The 21050-nt window shown below is 44.1% G+C and overlaps 1 protein-coding gene across 2 annotated transcripts in view; it reads right to left on the bottom strand.

The window, feature by feature from the left end:
• The window catches only part of NRAP (nebulin related anchoring protein), a 360104-nt gene that overhangs the window by 293691 nt on the left and 45363 nt on the right, over positions 1-21050 (bottom strand). For both annotated transcript variants that reach the window (XM_086922847.1, XM_086922846.1), the window contains exon 4: positions 3029-3133. In XM_086922847.1, coding sequence (XP_086778973.1) covers positions 3029-3133 — 105 coding nt within the window. The remainder of the gene's footprint in view (positions 1-3028; positions 3134-21050) is intronic.

The following is a 21050-nucleotide window of genomic DNA, read 5'->3' on the forward strand; positions in this document are numbered from 1 at the left end:
GCAAACATTTCCATTACAGGGGCCATATGCGGGCTGAGTAATAACGTGCTGACATGGGGTGTGATGCGTAGGAAATGTTCAATGTATTAGTCTGTTTAAGCATAACTGTTACCCCCTTCAACCCTAATATTGACCACAGGATGAGCCAGTGTCCGATATTGGGGTGTGCTGCATTTTAGCACTTGTGTCAAATTGTGAATCAGCTTGCTCAGGTGATTTCCAATTTTGTGTAGGCTATTTCCTCAGTTCTCATAAGCTCAGCTTGGAACGCGTGTGTAGTCTTTGTGAGAATTCTACCATAGGATAGATACTAGAGGCTCAAGAATATTCGAGTATAAATTTGAGACCAACCGGCCTTCATAGAGCTTACCTCCACCAATTATTTCCGGGGGATCACTTGGTGTTTGATGCCATGATTCACAGATAACTAACCTTTTTTTTGTCAATACACATTTCTCACTCATACAAAACATGACGTTTTCTTTGGCAGATGTTTTAGCCCTGGGTCTAATATAAGCACTAAATTGCCTGTTTGAATGTTGTGCTGACATCTGGGTCCGCAATGCTGTGCATTCGAAATCTATTTACTGTCTGTATAAGAGTAATGTTGAGGCTCGAGGTTATTATGTGCTGCTATCAACACTGAGAGCTTTTGGCCTTTGAACACCATCAGATTGATGCTTAACACCAAATACAGTTTAAAATGACCAATAATCCATAAATCTTCATATACCATAATCGTGGTATACTATTTTTTACATATTATGCAGCTTCAACCAGAACATCCTCAACCCCCAGTAAAATTATCCTTTAAAGTTACCCAGTGACGACCAGTGCCACGGATTCAGTGCACGTAAAAAATACACAAAGTTCCAGTATGTTGCTTAAAAAATACTTGGGATAGAAGACTCAGACGCCCATGAAAAAATGTCTCTAAATCCTATCACATAATGGAAACTATATCTAAAGTGCCTTACGCATGACGTAAAATGCTTGTTTTGATCTGAGTGCTCCCTCCTGATGCAATGTTCATGATTAGACATTATGCTCAGTAACCCTGGGCAAAGTACCACGCTACGCTCTCGTAGTTTGTGAAGTTTGCGCTACTTTGCACTACGCGAATTGCACGTAGCGGTCATTTTTTGCTTGCTCGCGGTCTTCAACGTCAAGTTGGCAACCGCGAGTGAGCAAAATGACATCCTGGCGAGACTTTTTCCTCGTTCGCGATCAGCAACATCAAGCTGCCGATCGCGAGCGTGGAAAATAAACCTCCCGGCGAGATTCTCAACGAAGGGAGGTCAGGTTTCTCATAGCGAGTGGTCGCATATGCTCGCGACCGCTCGCGATGAGAAACTACCAGTCAACTTTGGGAAAGCTGCCGCCGAGTAGAAATCTATTTGAGCGGCAGAAAACGACCGCTTACACTGTGCAAGATGCGGTTTGGACTGATTGCACAGTGCGGACAAGCATCCGGCACAGTGCAATCAGTGCGAACAGCATTTTGCACAGTGCACTATGCATTTCGCGCAGCTACGCGTTGCTTGCGTAGTGCGAAGTGCACTTTGCGTAGCTACACGTAGCGCTACTACGCAAATTACGCCCAGGGTTAATGCTCAGTCTATGTATTTGAGATTAATTGCATGACTCCTCTAGGCACTTTTTATTTATATCACCAATAATTTACTTAAAATATTTGTAATATTTGCATACCTTTCTTTGCATAATATATATACCTGCACATTTGGCCAAATAAATACAAGTATTAAGCCCTATTCTCCTGGTGAGTCTCAAGATCTTCCACAATCCAATCCAATCAATGCTACAGCCATAGAAAGTTTTACCAGGTACCATTTACAAAATCTTTGTCTAAATTATTCTCGGGGACGAACCCTGATCCAACGCATGAGCTGATTAACTCATGCTGTTTTTACAACACAATAAACAAGCTGCCATATATTTTCCTACGTAGTAGCAAACTACAGGAGGATATGCATAAACCCAATAGAGACCAAGGTAGATAATGTATAGCATACAACAATGTCTCAACAGATCATGTTTAGTAGACAATTTACAGGGAAGGACAATTAATTACAAAGGACAGGGAAGGAAGGGGAGCTGGGAGACAAGAACTAGGAGAAATTAATTGGGGATATGCTTTTTCCATATATTCAGTTATACGATCAAGATTACAATTACAAAATAACAATTACAAAATCACTGTATTACATTGAATGTCATGTAACCTGTACTAAGCTATGCACAAATGCTTGTGAAAAAGTGAACGGCCTTGGTGACACGTGGGACATATCTCACTTTGTGAACGTATTTTAATGTCAATAACTCATATTAAACCTTAAATGAACGTGTATCCATTGGTTGAATTAAATAACGTAATAAGCAGTAACTGGTCAGTGAAATGCCAAACAAATACAAAAAATTGTGATGTTTTGCTCTTTCTGGCCACACCTCTGACTACGCCCGCTGATCCAATCCTCAGGTTATTCCTGCCTTCTGATTCTCAGCCACAGATCCCCTACATTCTTTCCCCACTTTGATCACTGTGTTAAACACACTGCTGTACATAGCTGTTTGCGATTTCCTAATAGCGAATCGCAAGAATTTGCTACTAGGAAATAGCAAACGGAAGTCTATGTACACCTGTTCCAAAATACCTACCCTGTACAAAGCCTGTCCATTTTTGACCAATGTCAGTGATGTCAGTGGCTGAGATAATTCCACAAGGCCCAATTTGCCACTAATTAGCAACAAAATTGTAGGGGTAATATCAAATTCACATACACCTTTTAGCCATTTATGGTCTATTTTCCTACACAAAAATAAAATTTGCCAGACATTTTCCAACCATGTTGGCCTCCCTTCCCAGGGCTCATATTATAACAATGTTATAGCTATGAAAGTGAGCAACATAGTTTGGTTCCCATGAACTCTTATCCTCATGTTACTTTGGTTTTATTTTGACATGCTATGCATTCATGCCTGGCAGATTTGTTTGATGAAACATTTGTACCTGACTTGACAGTTTCCCCACTTTCCGCACATGTTCCAAATCTCTGGACTTCACGTCCCAATGAAAAACAGATTTGTAGCGTTCCCCTTCTTCTCGGTACTTGATCTGCAAAATCAAACCCAATCAGTGTTAACTCTCAAATGAGATTCAAAACATTGAAAAATCTTTGGTTAAAGAAATGGAGACCCAACAGCTAAACTGAATGTAAAGGTACCAAAGATTTTGTAAGAATAACAAACATTCAGTGGTGTCACAATTGATATTCTTAGCATCCTGTAAAATTCATACTGTTTTGAGCCTGTATTGTGCTCCCATGCCTTTTTGCTAGGTCTGTGCTATAGAAATACCATATACATACTTACATACATATAGTGGAAATACTAACACCAAAATGTGGAATATTTCTGTAAGAAATTGGGGTTTTGATTGAAAGGGTGAAGAACTTTCTAAAGTAAAAACCCATGATCCTTCTCCGCGTGAACCACAAAAGCCACTAGCTTAACTTATTCACAACCCTCTGGTAGCGTGGCACAAAACCAGTCCGACTTAACTTAGAGGCACAAAAACAATAACAAAGTGAAAACACAATACAAGAAAAAATCCCATACCAATAAAAACAAAAACAGTAAAATGTTAAAAATAAAATTACACCAAAATGAATTAAATCCAATTAGGAGAACAGGAGTTATGAGTTTTAAAAGTTTTAAGTGAAAAATAGCGGGTAAAAAAATTCAAGTGCCAACCATGGGCATCTAGTTGCGCAGGACCCGGACAAAGCAAGTGTCATTGCTGAACATGATGGAGCGCAGTTCGACCATACAAGGTAGATTGGGCCCATTCTCAGCTTACCTTCAGACTTAAAAGCAGTTTAGAAGAAGAGTTCCTGAGAAGGTGCAGTTGAGCGGGACAAGGCAGCCAGGGTTGTCTGAGGAGGAAGCTTGTAATCGGGGAGCCTCTGCACAAAGTTTTAGTGAAGATTTCTATTCTCGGACTTTGCCACATTTAAAAAAATGGAAAATTTCCCGCAGGATGAAACTGCAGGCCGTAGCGGACAAAGGCTCCATGATGCCGAATACCCTTTCCAAAACGTCCTACTGAACAGGATTTGCTGTTGCAGGGAAAACACAGCAGGAGCTACCACAAAGTCATGTCGGGAGCAATGCACATTGGGCAGATTGGTGAGCAGATGGGTCCTGGTCTCTTGTCGGTTTTCATGACACTTTTTAGTGATTTATTTTTTTGAGTTCCACGTTTCATGTTTTGTCTGGAAGAGCACTTTAGCACCACTTCCAAGGGTCCAGGACTGGTTAGGCAACACTTGGGGGGTCAGGACTTGCTCCAGGAAGAGGCCAGGTACAGAGTTCAAGGTCTCTGCAGCTTATGTCCCTATAACTCACATAACAGGCCTGTCATCTAGCACTTGCAGTCACTCCTCTGGTAGTCCTGGAATCAAGCAGAAAGACAGGCCTCAAGCAGCAGGGCAGTCATCTAAGGTTTCAAAGCAAGCTTGAAGCATTAAGGTAGTAGGGAAGTCATCTGAGGTACAAAACAGGCCTTAGGCAGCAGGGTAGTCCTCAGAAGTACAAGGCAGGCGTTCTGGGTGTCCTCTGTCGGTCCAGGAGTGTACTGAAGAGTTGGTCTGAGGGTCCAATATTTATACCTGGCACTAGACTTTGATGTGGAGGAAACTTCTAGGCTACCCCATCATCTCTTTCTGGAATTTTTCTGAATTGTGATTTAAAATCCATTTAAGAGCATTTTTCATTACCATTCTTTAGATACCAAAACAGAACATTTCTAATTGTTCCCAATCAAATGTTAGCACTTATTCTATGTCAGGACTGGAGGCAAGGATTATGCCTTTTTTCTTCACTTTATTGGCACATAGCAGCAAGAAGAAACAACACAAGACTACATTTCCCATCATCCAAAGGGAAAGGGTAGTCGAAACAAAACGTTGTTTTCAACCAATCAGAACAAGTAACAATGTCCAATCACTATCGTCCAGCCTCTGTATAGCCTCTCTCTAGTGTCCTTTCCTCCTCTTTCTTCGCTGCTACGCAGCCAGATAAGTGCTCTTCAGTTTTTACTGCTTTGTGCTTTGTCTGGTTTGGCTTATATTCGAATGTTATGTCTTTAACGAGTGTTGTGTCTTTAATACGAGCGCTTCATGCTCTTTAATGTACTGCTTCTAAACAGTTTTGCGGGGGGGGGCGTGCGAGACGTTTTTTGCCCTGCATGTGTTTTCTGATTACAGCGGCTACTTCTCAGCACGTTGCCCGCTTTGTTTATTTTTGGTAAAGTTGTGACGCGAGGGCGGGCGCGCTCATTTTCCTCAGAGCGCCGCCTCGCTTTGTTGTTCCTTCAGCGCCTCCCGGCGCTCTGTGCTTTGTGTGCTTTACCACCGCGGGGACAGCTGCCCGTCCCTATGCGTCGTACTGCTGGTGTTTGTCCTGACGGCCTCCTGCCACGGGGAGTCACCTTTCAAGTCGTGCCGCGCCGCCGCAGCCTCTATGGCATTGCGGGGAGCGCGTGCGACTTTCAGTCAGGAGCTGGTCTGAGGCGAACGCCTTTGCTGATCTGTAGCGGCAACGTCTTCATTTTGGAAGCTTTGTTAATTGTTTTTCTGTCACGCTCAGTTCCTTTGCAAAGCGCTATTAAGAAACAAGCCTGTATCTCCCTCTCAACCTCGCTTTGAGGTCAAGTACTGGCCATTAGGCCACAAGAAGGGGACTTTTCCCATACCAGAGTGGTTCCCTGTGGGGGACGGTTTGTGTGCCTTTGATTACTAGTCCAGCAGAGGTCCCCTGGGGCTCGTACCCCGTGAATTGTGGTCTTGACCGCCCTAAAATTCCCACTGACACCCAGTGCAGAAAAAATTTCTCCCTAGAACAGGGACCCTTTTGCTCTTATTTTGGGGCGTTCCTATTCAGAATATATTATGAATATTAGGATGAATACCAGGAGGAGGAGGACCCCTTGGCAGATATTCCTTAGGGGGACGCGCTTTATGAGGACACCTCTATCTACAAGGCAGTTGACTTAGCCATTTCGCCTCTTGAAAACAGGCTTTCCCGCCAGATTGAACAGGCGTTTGAACGCCTGGAACGTAGAGTTGTGGCCCCCTCCTAAGCTCCTTCCACGTCAACTCAGGACCCTGCGACTTCCCCACCTGCCAAACGCCACAGAGAGCCTGGTGTGGATGTCAACGCCTTTGAGCGTTTGAAAAAGGCCTTCATGGATAGCCAGCCTTCAGGTTCTACCATTACCCCTGGATCTTCCACTCCTGCCCTCCCACCGGCCCAGTCTAGTCCCTCGGGAGACCAGACTCTGCGCCCAGCCCGTCAAGGCCCTGGCTCCCATCTCGCCCTTCTCAAGATACTCAGGCTGTCACCCCAGCATCTGACATGCTGGATCCTAATGAAATTGTTCATCCCCGCTCATCTGAGTGGACCCCATCGGAGAAAGTGGCCACATATGTTGCGGAACATATACGCCGCCCTCTAAAGAAGGAGGCCCACAACTGCCTTCGGGCGGCGTGTCCCCGGCCCTCCTTAGAGGGAAAAGTTGCGCTCACACCCGAAATTGACCCCAGAATGGTGACATTCCTTCAAAAATGTATAAGAGACCCTAAAAAGGGAATTGATAGATCCTGGAGGGTGTGCCAGGATAAACTCCTGGACGCCCTCGGGCCTGCCACCAAGATTCTGGACATGGCCGAAGAGGCCAAGGCATCGGGTTCTCTCATCTCCCCTGAGACTCTGTCTCGGTGGGCGCAGAGAGTTGTCATTTTTCTGGGCAACGCTAATTGTGCCCTCTCCACTGAGCGCTGCCGGTCCCTCCTGATTAAGATCGATCCGAAACTAGGAGACCTAGCGGATTCGGAGGCCGGCGCCGTCCTCAAGGTGGATTGTTTGGGGAGCCTTTTATAAAAGAATTAGGGAAATTTGTAAATACTTTTACATCCCTGGATAGGGCTCAGTTGACCAATAAAAAGGTGTTCCCTCGTGTTTTTCGGGGGGCCGGTTGAGGAAGGGGCCACTCGACCGGTCGTCAAAACCAGCAGACCAATCAAAGAGGCTCCGGGTAGTACCAGGACCAGACCAAGTTTGGCAATTTCTACCCCACGCGAGGATGGCGTGGAAAGGGCAGAGGCTTCAGAGCAGGAGCGTCTCACTCCAATTCCGGAGAGTGTTCACCCTTTTTCCCCTCAAGACATAGGGGGGCGGTTGGCAACTTGTTTCCAAGCCTGGCTAGCCATTACCCGGGATGCTTGGTTTCTTTAGAAAGTAAGAGGTTTTCATATAGAGTTTGTTGGTCTTCCCATCCAAAAGATGGCACCGCGTCCCATTCATTTTTCAGCCCAGGATGAGTCCCTAGTAGACGAGGAGGTTTCCTCCTTCCTCCACAAGGGAGCCATTGTCCCCACGTCGCTTCATCCTCAGAGTTTTCTCAGCAACATCTTTTTGGTCGACAAGACCGATGGCGGCAAGAGGCCGGTGATCAACCTGAGTGACTTCAAGGAATGGCTGGTATACTGCCATTTCAAAATGGAGGGCATACACCTCCTGTGGGACGTCCTTCCGATTGGATGGTCCGCTTGGACCTCAAGGACGCTTACCTGGTGGTCCCGATTTTTCCACCCCATCGCCGGTTCCTACAATTTCTTTGGTGGCAGCAGGTGTTCGAGTTCACCGCTCTGCCTTTCGGTCTCTCTTCAGTGCCCTGGTGTTTCACCAAGGTGCTGAGGATGGTGGTGGAATTCCTGAGAGCCCGGGGAGTCAGGATGATTGTGTATCTAGACGATTTCCTCCTGATGGCCTCATGTCCCCATCAGTTGACGGAACATCTTCGGATGGCAGTGACTCTGCTCCAAGAACTAGGCTTTGTAATCAACGAGAAGAAATCGCTGTTACATCCAACCCAGTCGATTACATTCTTGGGGTTCATCATCGACTCTTTATCCTCCACTCTCAGCCTACCAGCCAAGAAAGTGGCAAAAATTTGGCCCGAGTTGCGGCGAGTCCTATCCAAGCAGCAGGTTTCCCTGAGGCAACTGGCACGTGTGATCGGGCTTCTGTCGGCCTCGATCCAGGCCTTTTTCCCGGGCCCTCTTCATTAAAGGGCCCTACAGTGCATCAAGGCATACATTCTTTGGAAAGGTTACCATTATTCACACAAGGTAGCCTTGTCCACCGAAGCCAAGGCAGAAATCCTTTGGTGGCTGGAACATATAAACGCTTGGAACTGCAGTGCGACCTTCGGGTCGGCTGCAGACTTCGTCATAGAGTCTGATGCCAGCAGGCTCAGTTGGGGCAAGCTGCGGACGCCTTTTTACGGGAGGATTGTGGTCTCCCGAAGAACAGAAGTTACATATAAACTGTCTGGAACTTCTGGCGGGTTCTTTCACCGTGCAGTGCTGGATGAAAGATTCGGTGCAGTCTTGCATTCTCTTAAAAATGGACAACGTCTCAGCAGTCCGCTATATAAATCACCTGGGGGGCACCAGGTCGAAAGCACTCTCAGATCTTGTGGCACGTTTTTGGCAGTCAGGTCTCGGTGACGGCAGAGTATCTTCCTGGTCGGGACAATGTGACAGCAGACTTCCATTCCCGTCACTTCAGAGACTCCAGCCTGTGGAAACTGAATCAGGAGGTCTTCACGTCCCCCCACGACGATTGGGGTCCATTCAAAATGGACTTCTTTGCCTCAAGGCTGGACCACCAACTCCCGAGATTATGCAGTTGGAGGCCGGACCCTCTGGCGGTAGCCACTGACGCTTTTCTCCAGGACTGGAGCATGGAACGGGGGTACCCTTTTCCCCATTTCGCGATGATCACGCGGACATCCTCTCAAGTCCGCAGACAGGCGGCGGACATGGTCCTAGTCACTCCGCTCTGGAGGTCTCAAGTTTGGTTTTCGGTTCTTCTGGAACTTTCTTGGGATTTTCCAATCCTACTCCCCCAGTTTCCTGCTCTACTGACAGACCCAAACGGAGCTCCTCACCCGCTAGTAGCAATGAGCTCGTTGTCTCTCATGGCATGGAGGATTTCCAGGGAAGATGGCAAACCTCAAGCCTTTCGCGAGAGGCTGAAATCCTCATTTCCAAGGCTTGGGCGGACAGTACCCTCAAGAGGTACAGATCCGCTTGGGGCAGATTGTCCCGTTGGTGTATGCGACATGGTGTCGATCCCTTGGTTGCAGACGTGGTCCACGTGGTGAATTTTTTGGCCCATTTGGCCTCGAACGGTCTGGCCTATCGGTCAATTAATACCTTCAGATCAGGCATTTCCTCTGGTCACGTTCCAGTCAATGGCTCTCCGGTGGGGGAGCACCCAACAGTCTGTAGACTCTTACGAGGCATTTGGCTTTCCCTTCCACCGGAACCGCGCCATTCCGCGTTATGGGATGTTAATCTGGTTCTGAACCTTTTTCTATCATGGCAAGCTAATCAGTTTCTTTCCAGAAACAAATTGTCTGCTAAATTAGCAATGCTCTTGTGATTGGTATCCTGTAGGAGGGTCTCGGACGTTCGGGCCTGAATATTACAGGTCGTGTGTTTACTCCTACTGGGGTTGCTTTCACCCTTCTCAGACGCACTAAGTGCCACACTAGGGTCATATCCTACCCAGATTTCCCGGATTCTCCAAAGCTCTGCGTGGTTCGTTGCCTCAAGGCTCAATAGGAGATGACGGAGGAATTTCGGCCTCCGGGGGAAAGACAACTCTTTCAAGGCAGTGTCTTCTCCTACCATCGCTAGATGGGTTAGGTGGGTGATGCAGGAAGCAGGCATCAGTCTCACTCATTTTGGAGCCCACTCGGCAAGAGGTGCCATGACTTCCAAGGCGTTTGGCCTGGGTGCCCACCTGGAAGATATTCCCAATGCTGCTGATTGGTCTTCTGACTCCACTTTTAAGAGGTTCTACTTCAAGCCAATAATTAACATGGCTCAGTTGGTTGTGGGCAAGCTTTAAACAAGCATAATCCTCGCCTCCAGTCCTGACATAGAATGAAATATTTCCTAGCTAACGTAACGGAAAGTTTCAATTCTATTAAGGGCTCGGAGGCGAGGATTATCCCGCCCATTGCTCCAGGAGGAGTCCCCTCCCCGTTCAGTAGTAAGTATCCATTTACTTTGAGTTACCATTGTACTGATGGTTGACGTTCTTATGTCAGACTTCACCTCACTTGTTCCTTGTAGGGTGATGGTGTTGTTCCTCTGGTAATGCCCTCTCTGATCTTTTCAGGTTCGGATTCCAATAAACAGGACAACTGAAGAGGAGGTTTGGGCTGTCTTCGTGCTTCGAAAGAGGAGGAAAGGACACTAGAGAGAGGCTATACAGAGGTTGGACGACAGTGATTGGACATTGTTACTTGTTCTGATTGGTTGAAAACAATGTTTGGTTTCGACACCCTTTCACTTTGGATCATGGGAAATGTCGTCTTGTGTTGTTTCTTCTTGCTGCTATGTGCCAATAAAGTGAAGAAAGAAGGCATAATCCTCGCCTTCAAGTCCTTAATAGAATTAAAACTTTTCATTACGTTAGCTAGGACATTTTTCATCACATGTAATAAGGTAACCAAATGTTATCCTATAGCAAAGGTATTCATAGTAATGGAAAATGAATGTGGAAGATTTTCACTACCAGGACACATCAAACTTAAAGACACATTTCCTAACTTTTAAATACAAAGCACCATGTCCTATGGGGTGTTTAGGGCCTACCATGGGGGTTACTAAAATATATATTAAAAAGGGTTTAGGCCTGCCAAAGGTTTATTTTGCCAGGTCAAATTGGCAGTTAAAAACTGCATACAGGCTGAAAAGGCAGACATGAGATATGTTTTAAAAGGCTAGTTAAGTGGGTGGCACAATAGGTGTTGCAGGCCCACTAATAGCATTTAATGTATGGACCCTGGGTACGTGTAGTACCACATTTTATGTGCTAATTGAGTGTAAGCTAATTTTACCATGTTTAGAACAGAGAACACAAGCACTTTAGCATTCGTTAGCAGTGGTAAGGTGTACAGAGTCCTAATGCCAACAAAAAGAAAATCCAGACAACAGGAGGGAAGAAGGCAAAAAGTCTGGATAAAGACCACACCAAAGGCTGTTAGGTCTAACAATTTAAAAAAGGTGTTTTTACTGTAGTGAAGCCATGGATGTGAGTCTACTAATTTCTTATGAATCCCCCAGTAATAACCAGACAAGTTAAGTAGCATCTCTGTCTAAGCCACTCGTATTAGGTAAAGAGAATGACACTACATTACCCTATGGAACTGTTGAGTTAGGTTTTCTCTCATTTGCAATGGCTGTTATGACATTCCAAATATGGAGCAAGAGGAAAGTTGGGGAACATAAGTAATGGGATATGACGGGTGACAGAACATCTGGAATCCTACAGGAGGTGGGAAGAACAATTTGTAAAGATAAAAGTTACTACGAACATGTATAAGTTTGGGCTACTGGGTTAAAAATGCATGAGATTCTGGCACATCTGCTCACTGTCTTCAATAAATCATGTTGTAAATAAATTATCAATAATGGGAAAAAATAAAATCCTATTTATGGTTTTGATCTATCTCATATACATTCAGACAAAAGTGCACAAGAAATATGTTAAATTTGGAGGCTATTTAGGGCAGGATGTATCATTGAAAAGATTGCAAATAGTACATACAAATCGCACTTTTTGCATGCAATTGATATAATAATTTGTTGCATTGCAAAATGTATATTCAAAGAGGATTGCAAAACCTCCTGCATTATGAATATTAATGAGGTAGGCAGGCTGCATTCTGCAACCCTCTACAAATGGCTGTAAACGCAAGGATGGAGTCTTGCAAGGGACTGGAGACCTCAATACCTCTGTTCGCATTCCCACTTTGTGAAAAAATAATTTAAGTACCCAGTGTCTCCTGAAGAGACAGGTGCTGCATTTAAAAACCTGGTTATATGATGGCAAGATATTGGGAGAACATGCAGGGATGTCCTGGACCACTGTCTACACCCGCAAAGCGGCTACCTACAATTCACAAATGGAAAGCTGTCCTTCAAGGAGGTATGCCTACAAAGCTGCATCAGATGCAGGTGTCTAAGCAAAGCACTGAGAAGGTTCTGACATTTTCCAAAGGTTTCTATGTCCGCAGTGTAGAATTCTACATAGTGCAGAATTCCACACAGGCACAATGGAGATGCTGTTGTGCAAATGCACTTTTATTTTCCTTTTTTTTCTCCACTGGGAATACATTTTTCCCCAATGGAGAAAAGCCTTCTCTGAACCCCCTTCGAAGTCTGAAAACATCCACAAAAGAGTGTTGGCATCATGGAACCCTGAGTTGATCTATTCCACCCTGCAGCTGTCCAGTAGTTTATACAGCCTAGTTTGGAAGCATAATGGATTGATTGCCTCCCATCAAAATAATAGCTTTCCTCCAAAATGTTCTTCTTATAACTTCACAGATGATGTGGCAGAAATTACCTCGATGGCATCACTGGGGAGATTGCATATTACTTTACTTTTGACATTGATACAGTATAACTTATTTGCATATGTGCTATTATTTAACGAGGTTTTGGATTTAAGTCCATTTGTTTATTTATATAAATATTTTGAGTTCACAAAGAGACAATTTAGGACAGTGTGTGAGTTATGGTTTGGGCAGCATGTCATAACTGGCAACTATGAAGGAATTTTAGGTTTTGACGTGGAACAATGATGTCAATCTAGCTATGCTTATTTCAGTGAATTTCTTATTTTTTCACAAATGAATGCTACAGTTTGCACTAATTGGACTATAAAATTATTTGAAATGTGTGTATTTTGAGCGAATTTGGGGGATTATTTTAAAAGGAAATTTAGAAACTTGGCACAGAGTCACTGCTCATGCTGCAGCCCCTAGTATGCATGGCAGAAGGGTTGGGCCCGGGCCCTTTATCCACCGACCAGCTCCTGCCATGCATGGCCTTTAGTCGTGCATGGCTAGGCTTGGATGTCTGCAGCCAGGCCCTTCATTCAGCCCCTGCCCTGCACCACTTTCCGTAATGCATTGCAGAGGCTTTCTTCTGGGCCTGACTTGCTGGAAGGCCCTACACCCAGCTGTACAGAGTCCAGTTACCACTGCACAAAGCAGCTGACAAGTTAAACTTTAATCTGTTATCTCAACCTCCATGAAAATCTGTCAATTCAACCTTTATGAACATCTGTCAAATGGCACCAAAGTTTTTTGCAAATCAAACCATTTTTGACCCCAGACTTTAACTTGGTCTCTGCACTGGGCTACACTTGCTATACTAACAGAAAACTAAAAAGGAGTGGGGGGAAAAAAAGGTCAAAACACAAAAGAGAACGAAACGTGTTGAATGAGGAAACCACAGACCCTGGTAATAACACGAACTATGTCAAAAGTAGACCTAATCCCCCCCGAAGAAGCCCAGAAACTAAATCAACAGGGGAAACACCATGCCAAACCCTGAGGGTACATGAAAAAAAAGATAGACACCAAAAAACTACGGAGCCCTCGTTGAGCCAGGTGCTCAGCTCAATAAAAAACTTCCATGAGGATGTGAAAAAAGACAGTCAAAAGAACCGCATGGCCGTTGAAAAATTACAAGGAGCAGTGAGGAAAGTGGGCAGTATTTGCTCCGAGATCTCTGAAAGAATGGTCATGATGGAAATCCGTACTGAGAATCTTGAAACCGATGTTGCAACGCTTCAAAAAAGGGAAACAGAACAAGATGGAACAATAAGGGATCTTATGGCCAAAGTGGAAGATCATGAAAACAGATCCAGAAGGAACAATCTAAGGTTTCTCGGAATTCCGGAGAATTTTGAGGGAAGCGATGCTAGAGGGGCAATGGTTAACATACTCAAAACATCGTTTCCGGAATTGGAAGCCTGGGATATGGAAAGGGAAGTCCAGCGGGCCCATCGTTTTCCTCTAATGCTATCAAAAAACTCTAACAAGCAAAATCAATATCCCAGGGCAATGCTGGTCTGCTTTGGGAATTTTCTCCTCCGTGAAAAAATCTACGACCTTGCAAGACCAACCACCCAAAGAGAGCATAAGGGGTTCAAATTTTTTGTTAGACCGGACTTCGCTCACGCCACCGTGGAGCGAAGATGGAAAATGCGTCAGCTATTTGGACCCTTTGAAAAAGTTGGAGCAAAAGTATTCTTGCAAAATCCGGCACGCCTGAAAATTATATTTAAAGGTACAACAAGAAGCTTCAACAGCGAAATACAGGCGGAGGACTATCTTCGAGAAATTTCAGAGATAACCTCTCGAAATCCAGGGAAATAATCTAAATCAGATTTATAGACTTGTAGATTTAAAGACTTGTTGTAAAAGGAATATATAAGATGAAGGAACTATTGCAATGTATATCAAGTAGAAGGTATATATTGGGAAAGCGTGGACTGTTAGTGGAATGGCTGAACGATTTGGGGAAATTAAGTCTGAAAAATTATTTAAAAATTTAGGCTTAGGGTCAACTTTAAAAAATAAGCATAAAACTTATACTAACAAACTAGCCTAGTTCGCAGAGCCTGCTTGCGCGGATGTCGCACCCCTGGTCCAGACAGGCCCAGGTAACCTTCAAAGGTGGTGGTGGGTGGGGGGGGGGAAGGGGAGGGGGGGAGGCCGGACAGGTTAGACATACAGGGAAGTAAATCTATGTCAATAAGAACTATGGAAATACCTATAGGGATCACAGGAAACCAGATTGTCTGTGATATAAAATATGGCACTCTTTTATTAGGAACATGGCTGGGATAAAAATATTATCTCTGAATATTTGTGGTCTGAACGATCTTAAGAAAAGGCAAATGGTTGCAATTGGTCTACAAAATTGGGGAGCCAACGTTGTATGTATGCAGGAGACGCATATTGAAGGGTCCCAGAGCCAGTTGTTAAATACACTAGGGTATAAACTGGTGTGTGCTACCTCACAAGGTGCTAAAATTCGGGGGGTTGCCATTCTGGCTAAAGGGAGTGGATTGGTGTTTAACAAATCTAAAGCTGATAAGTTTGGCCGCTGGGCTATTACCGAATGCAGCTATCAAATAGGGCAAAAAATCACAATTTGTGCTATTTATGGGAGCAATACAGATGACCCCAGGGTTTTCGATGAGGTCTCTAATGAACTTTCACACTGGCCTCTTCCAGTGTTGGTCTGTGGGGATTTTAATATTAACCTTCCGGCTAACTGGTCTTTAAACGATGAATGGGTCTATAAAGGACACAAACCTAAAGTATTTCGCTCCCTTAAGGATTTGTGTCTTGTGCATGGACTTGTAGATAGCTGGCAGACGTCAAATACTAACACCGGGGACCTTGGATATACCTTTTATTCAAATCCACACCACACGCACACCAGAATTGACTATATTTTACTCTCAAATTCACTACTCAGGAATTCCCAAATTGTTAAATTGCCCCAGGTACTATCTGACCATAACCCCCTTCTCTGTACACTGACTATTAGGCTAGCTAAATCAGAGCCTACTCTGTGGTCATTTGAAAAAGCACTACTGAACGACCTTCAGTATTGTATTCACATGAAAGACTGGATACCCAAGTTCCTAGCAGAAAACATTAATAGTACGTCAATAGAGGTTGTTTGGGACACATTGAAAGCAGGGGTCCGGGGTGAGACTATGTCATATTCCCTCAGAGCAAACAGGCGAGAGAAAGAGGAGATGCAGAGGCTGCAGGATGAGCTTATGCTAGCTGAAGTAGGGCTCATCAGTGTCACCAGCAATAGAGACTCAACTGGGGACATCTCTAGCACCTTAGCCCAAGTAGCAGTTGCCAAGGCAGCAATTACCAATATCTTTTCAGATAAGGCAATCCGGAAAGCCACGGCACGAAAAGAATTAATATATGAAGTCAATGAGCAAGTGGGTCATCAATTGGCAGTGCGATTGCGACAACAGGTCAATGCTAATCTAATAAGGGAAATTATAGACCCAGTGGAAGGCCAGTTAAAAGACTCAGAGCTGATTAAGCAAGCATTTTGGAGGTTTTATAAAGAACTATATACGGATAAGGGCAATGAAGATATTACAGAAATAGAAAGGTACTTAGAGAATTGTGATATCGTAAAGCTTGAGGTAAATACTCAGCTGGCTCTAGAGGAAACTCCGAATATGGAAGAGGTATTGACCGCAGTTAATAGCCTCCCTAAAGGAAAGGCAACAGGTCTGGACAGTATCCCCTCGGAGTTCTATAGCACATTTATAGACGAAATCAAACACATATTTAGAGACTACATATATATAAAAAATTTAAAAAGCATCTTAAAATAATTTTGTAAGTAGAAATTAAACTTCTACATAAAAACATTTGTTGTGGACTGAATGAGTGGTCATTCTAAGTTGAGAAGTGTCAACTCAGCTTATTGAGTCTCTGATCAAATAGTTCGAGCAGTATTGGCATTTGTTTTGTTACATATAGTTGTAGGCGTAGCCTTACTGCGCTCAAGCCAAACCCTTCTTCGCTTCAAGGATCCCTTGACAGGTCTGCATGAAACTCAACATACCAGGAGTAAGTTACATATGCTAAGTACCTGCCACATTTTGTGCAGCTCTGTGAAATGGCACCAACGCTATAAGCAAATTAAAGATTTTATGACCCTCCTTGGGCTTTGCCCCTTAATGCTGGATCTGGTTGAGACCTAACATCATCCTTGCATTAGGTTGACTTGCTAACAGCCTGCAAAATGTAATGTAAATTTATAAAATAAAGCCAAAGCTACAAGCAAATGAATACTTTTTGACCCGCTTTGTAACTGCGTGTCTCTTGATAAATATGCATGGAACACAAACTATTGACAGTAAACTCAATCTGGCACATGCATTGCATATGGCGTGCCAGTTATGGTTTGCATAGTTGTTGCACATGTTATCAATAACAGTCCTAGCTTAACCTGCGAATTTCAGGATTTTTTAGTTTTAATTTGAAACCATAGCTGCACCGTAGTTATATTTTTCAGCACACTTATGAGTTTAGATTCTATACATTGAGCTAACCATAACATCACTTTAATGTTAGATTTTTGTTTTTTCAGTGAAATACATTTTTTTTCATATACCATAACCAACAGTTTCCTGCATTGAACCCACTGCAAGTGACATACCCCCCCTGTGAACGGCATTCGGTGCAGCAGGGGTTAGCCGGAGGGACTGGCCAAGCTAGGTTTGCAGATTTCCACCGATTAACGGTCCACATAACACTAACAGGTTTAACCCTTACAAGTCCACAAAAACACATTGCTAATTTATCGAAAACTATTCAAAAGCTAAGGCACTTACTTGAGTTAAGTTCAACTGTTCAGCATTTTCTCTGTATCAGGGAACAGAGTACCCTATGATTTTTAAAATGGGAAATGTCAATTTGTTTACCTTTCTCTTTTTTTGGCCCTTGTTTAATGGGTATGCATGAAACTTGTCATGCCAAACCCAAATCCGATTAACCTTATTATTGAAAAGTTTTGTGAAGATTCATTAAACTGTGCCAAAGGTATTAAGAACCATAGCTACACACTGACTGTTGCCTCTAACATATATGTGTTTTATTAATATTATTATTATGATAGATAAAACAAGCAAAAAATTGTTCCTTCAAGATCCACCAACAAAACTCAATAAGAGCGCTTAACTCCTAGGTCAAAGACCATAAGCAGTGGCCTTTGTCCGCAGGACGGGAGCGGCCCGTGCATGTAAGAGTGGTGAGGCAGGGTTGTGGGGATTCGACAGACGGCCACAAGAGAAAATTAAATAAACATTTAATTTTCCATTGTTGTCATCTGTCGAAATCCCCCCTCACCCGTCCACACGGCTCTTACTTGAGCGGGCCGCTTCTTTATCAGGACCTGGCCTTTGCTATGACTGATGACTTTAGGCCACCTACAGAAATTTGAATTAAGTATATCATAACAAAAAACAGAAATTCACTGAAAAATAATACAGTTAAAGAAAAGTTATGGCTAGGACTAGCTATAATACTCCAGTGTATGTTTAAAAAACACACTTGAAATTCATTTAAAATACTTATACAGTTATGGTTACAAATTAAAACCAAAGTAGACTGGATTTCTTCACAAATAGTAACTTGCACATCAGCTATGCAAACCGAAACTTGCTCACAACATACAATGCTTACGATCTCACCAAATTTATATTGTTTTATGACGAACCCCGCATGCATTTACCCTGCATGCCTTTACAATACAGTCACTTCCCCGACTGCGACGTTACCATGTTACTTTATCACGAAAGTAGTTACAATGACTGCCTTATGGGGTGTTGGACTTTGGAATAGTATAAATTACTATTCCAACTCGTCTACGCAACACTAGGGAAGGTATTGGACCTAAAATCCAACATCAGTCCAACAGTGCACCTCCTAAAGCAAGTTGTTGTAATGACTTGCGAGTCAAAGTAACATGTAGTAACGTCGCAGTAGGGGTAGTGACAGCATTGTAAAGGCAAGTCGTTGTTGTGACTGCTGAGTAAAGGATGTTTCCCAATTTATACCAATAACAGCACCTAAAAGCACTGCCTTGTTAAATAAAAAATATAGTTAAAAAAATAACTGATACTAAATTGATAGCCATCTCATTGATAGTGTTAATGCTAATGTGAAAATGTATGTGATATTTCAGACCATTTATGAGATTTATAATAGAATATGTCACATTAGGGGTCGGTCATGAGTGCTGCATTTTTGCAGCAAGTAATGAGAATCACTAGATTTCTGTTCAAACAGTTATAAATAGCACTTACTAAATTCAGCTTCCTATACCATTACCCGTGCAAAAAGCCCACTAATCTTGAGGGTACCCCTGTCACCTGTCCCAGGGATTTCTCTTTAGCTAGTTTGATTCTGGCTAAGATCCTGACACTGCAATTGGCCCTTCAGAAAGGTGAGGACTGAGGCAGAGGAGAAGACCAGAGTTAGAGGGAGAGAAGCTGGGAAATAAGGGACAGGAGATGAGGCAAAGTGAGAGACAGGAGGCAAGGGCCCAAGAGACACAGAGACAAAAATGAGAGCAAGTTGGGAACAACAAAGGGGCCCATTATGATAACGGACGGATCGCCACCGCCCATGTGGCGGTGTCGATCCGCCCGCCAAAACCACCGCCCGCCTCTAATTTCCCCCCTGCCACATTACAATGGCGGGGGGGACCTCGGCGGACGGGAAGACCGTCCGCCGGTTTACCGCCGGTAGGCAATCCGCTCGATTTCCTATCGGGCGGAAAAGCAGTTTATATGGTGGCGGTGTCACCGCCATCCATATTACTATGCAGGCTGGGATGTCGTTGCCACCACGGAAAGTCAGGCGGTTCTTAATATTGGGTGCCCGTAGCGGGCCCCCAGGGATCCTGGGGGGTGGGAGGTGCACATGGGGGGGCGCCTATGGTACCCCCCAGCAGTTCCATGCACAACATGCCTCCCTGGCATTGTGGCGGGCGGTGCAGAGTGCACCGCCTGCCACAATGTCAGAGATGCAGGATGTACCCACCACTGTGGCGGGCGCATCCTAATAGCACGCACGGGACTCCCGCCCTTATGGCAGGCGGTCCCTTTTTACGACAGGATGGCGGGCGGACTGTGTCCGCCCGCCATCCTAATGACCCCCCTAAGAAAGGATCAAGTGAGGGAAAGACTGGAAAAGACAAATTGAGCAAATCAGAAACATCAAATCGCTTTGAAGAAGGGGTCACTCAGCAGCAGAAAAAGCTACCACTGAGAAAAATGATTTACACTTCAACTCTGAGCCAAGATTCCTAAGTAGCTTACAATATTTTCGGCTTGCTTGTGAGCAATGAGATTGATTAAAAGCTCCGAGATTGAATGCGAAGTCCAGAGTGGTGGCTTTACTGACTCGATTTCCCACTGCAGGAACTTAAGTCAATGATTGAATGCCTAAAACTGACAACATTAAATAGAAGGAAATTAAGGAAGATATGATTAGATGCTGTGTGCTGACGCCAGCTCAGTATCTTCAGAAATTCCTAAGAACAAGGTAGTGGATGGTGTATCATTAGGGCTTACATTCATCGCCATTTTAGTGTCCTTTTGGTTGTGGAAGGGGATTTGCTGCAATTTCATGAGAATGCAGCCATCCTAATTTGCTTTGGGGAGGTCTCCTCCTCACTCCTGACCAATACCTTTACACCGTAGATATCATGGGTATTCACTGTTTCTGTTGAAGACCTCAAGAAAGGAGCTAGCACCATAGCTCTGAAGAAGCACAAATATCCCCCAAAGGGTAATATTTGCTTTGGGTCAAAAGTACAGTGAATTGTGTGTGTGCTCCGATTTTGGCTTTTCTTCTAGTAGTCATGGCAACAATTCGTTTGCAAAAAACAAAATTATTTAGTTTGGTAAGATCAAAAAATAAATTAGTTGGAAAATTGAGGGCTGCAATATCGAACAGGTAATCAAACAAAATTAACTAGCTTGAGCATATCTCGAATAAGGAAAAGAAGGCACATATAGTTGTGAATACTTTAGTCACAATTCACGACCCTAGCCAGCTCAGGGAGCCATCCAAAGGGTTGGGGGCCAAGGGAAGCCTCCAGTGTCTAAGTATGCACACCATAGTACTGCAAGAGTGGTCACCAGCCTCCACTGGGTATGTTTATAGGGTACCACACAGCCAGCCTTCACTGGGTATGTTTATAGGGTACTACAGGCTGTCATGTCATGCAGGAGTGCCAAGTGCTTCGAAGGGTTAAGTTGTAGACCACGAGCACCCAGGGTCGTCCATATACCCCTCCAGTATAGCCGGAGAACCCTACAATGCCAGAGGATATGTGGAAGATGGCAACCTTCAGCACCACATCTCCAACACAGTGCATGAGGCAGAAGCCCTGCCCCGTGTAGTCTCTGAGGGATCCAATACCAATTATGCAGCACCTTAAAGTAATGGAATTTAAATGTGGTCTCCCAGAGGAAATTGTCATGAGTGGAGAGGAGGGCTGGCCATTTGTCAACTCTATGGTCTAAAATGA

The sequence above is a fragment of the Lissotriton vulgaris genome, chromosome 5 (assembly GCF_964263255.1).
Source record: "Lissotriton vulgaris chromosome 5, aLisVul1.2, whole genome shotgun sequence".
In the NCBI taxonomy this organism is placed as follows: Eukaryota; Metazoa; Chordata; class Amphibia; order Caudata; family Salamandridae; genus Lissotriton; species Lissotriton vulgaris.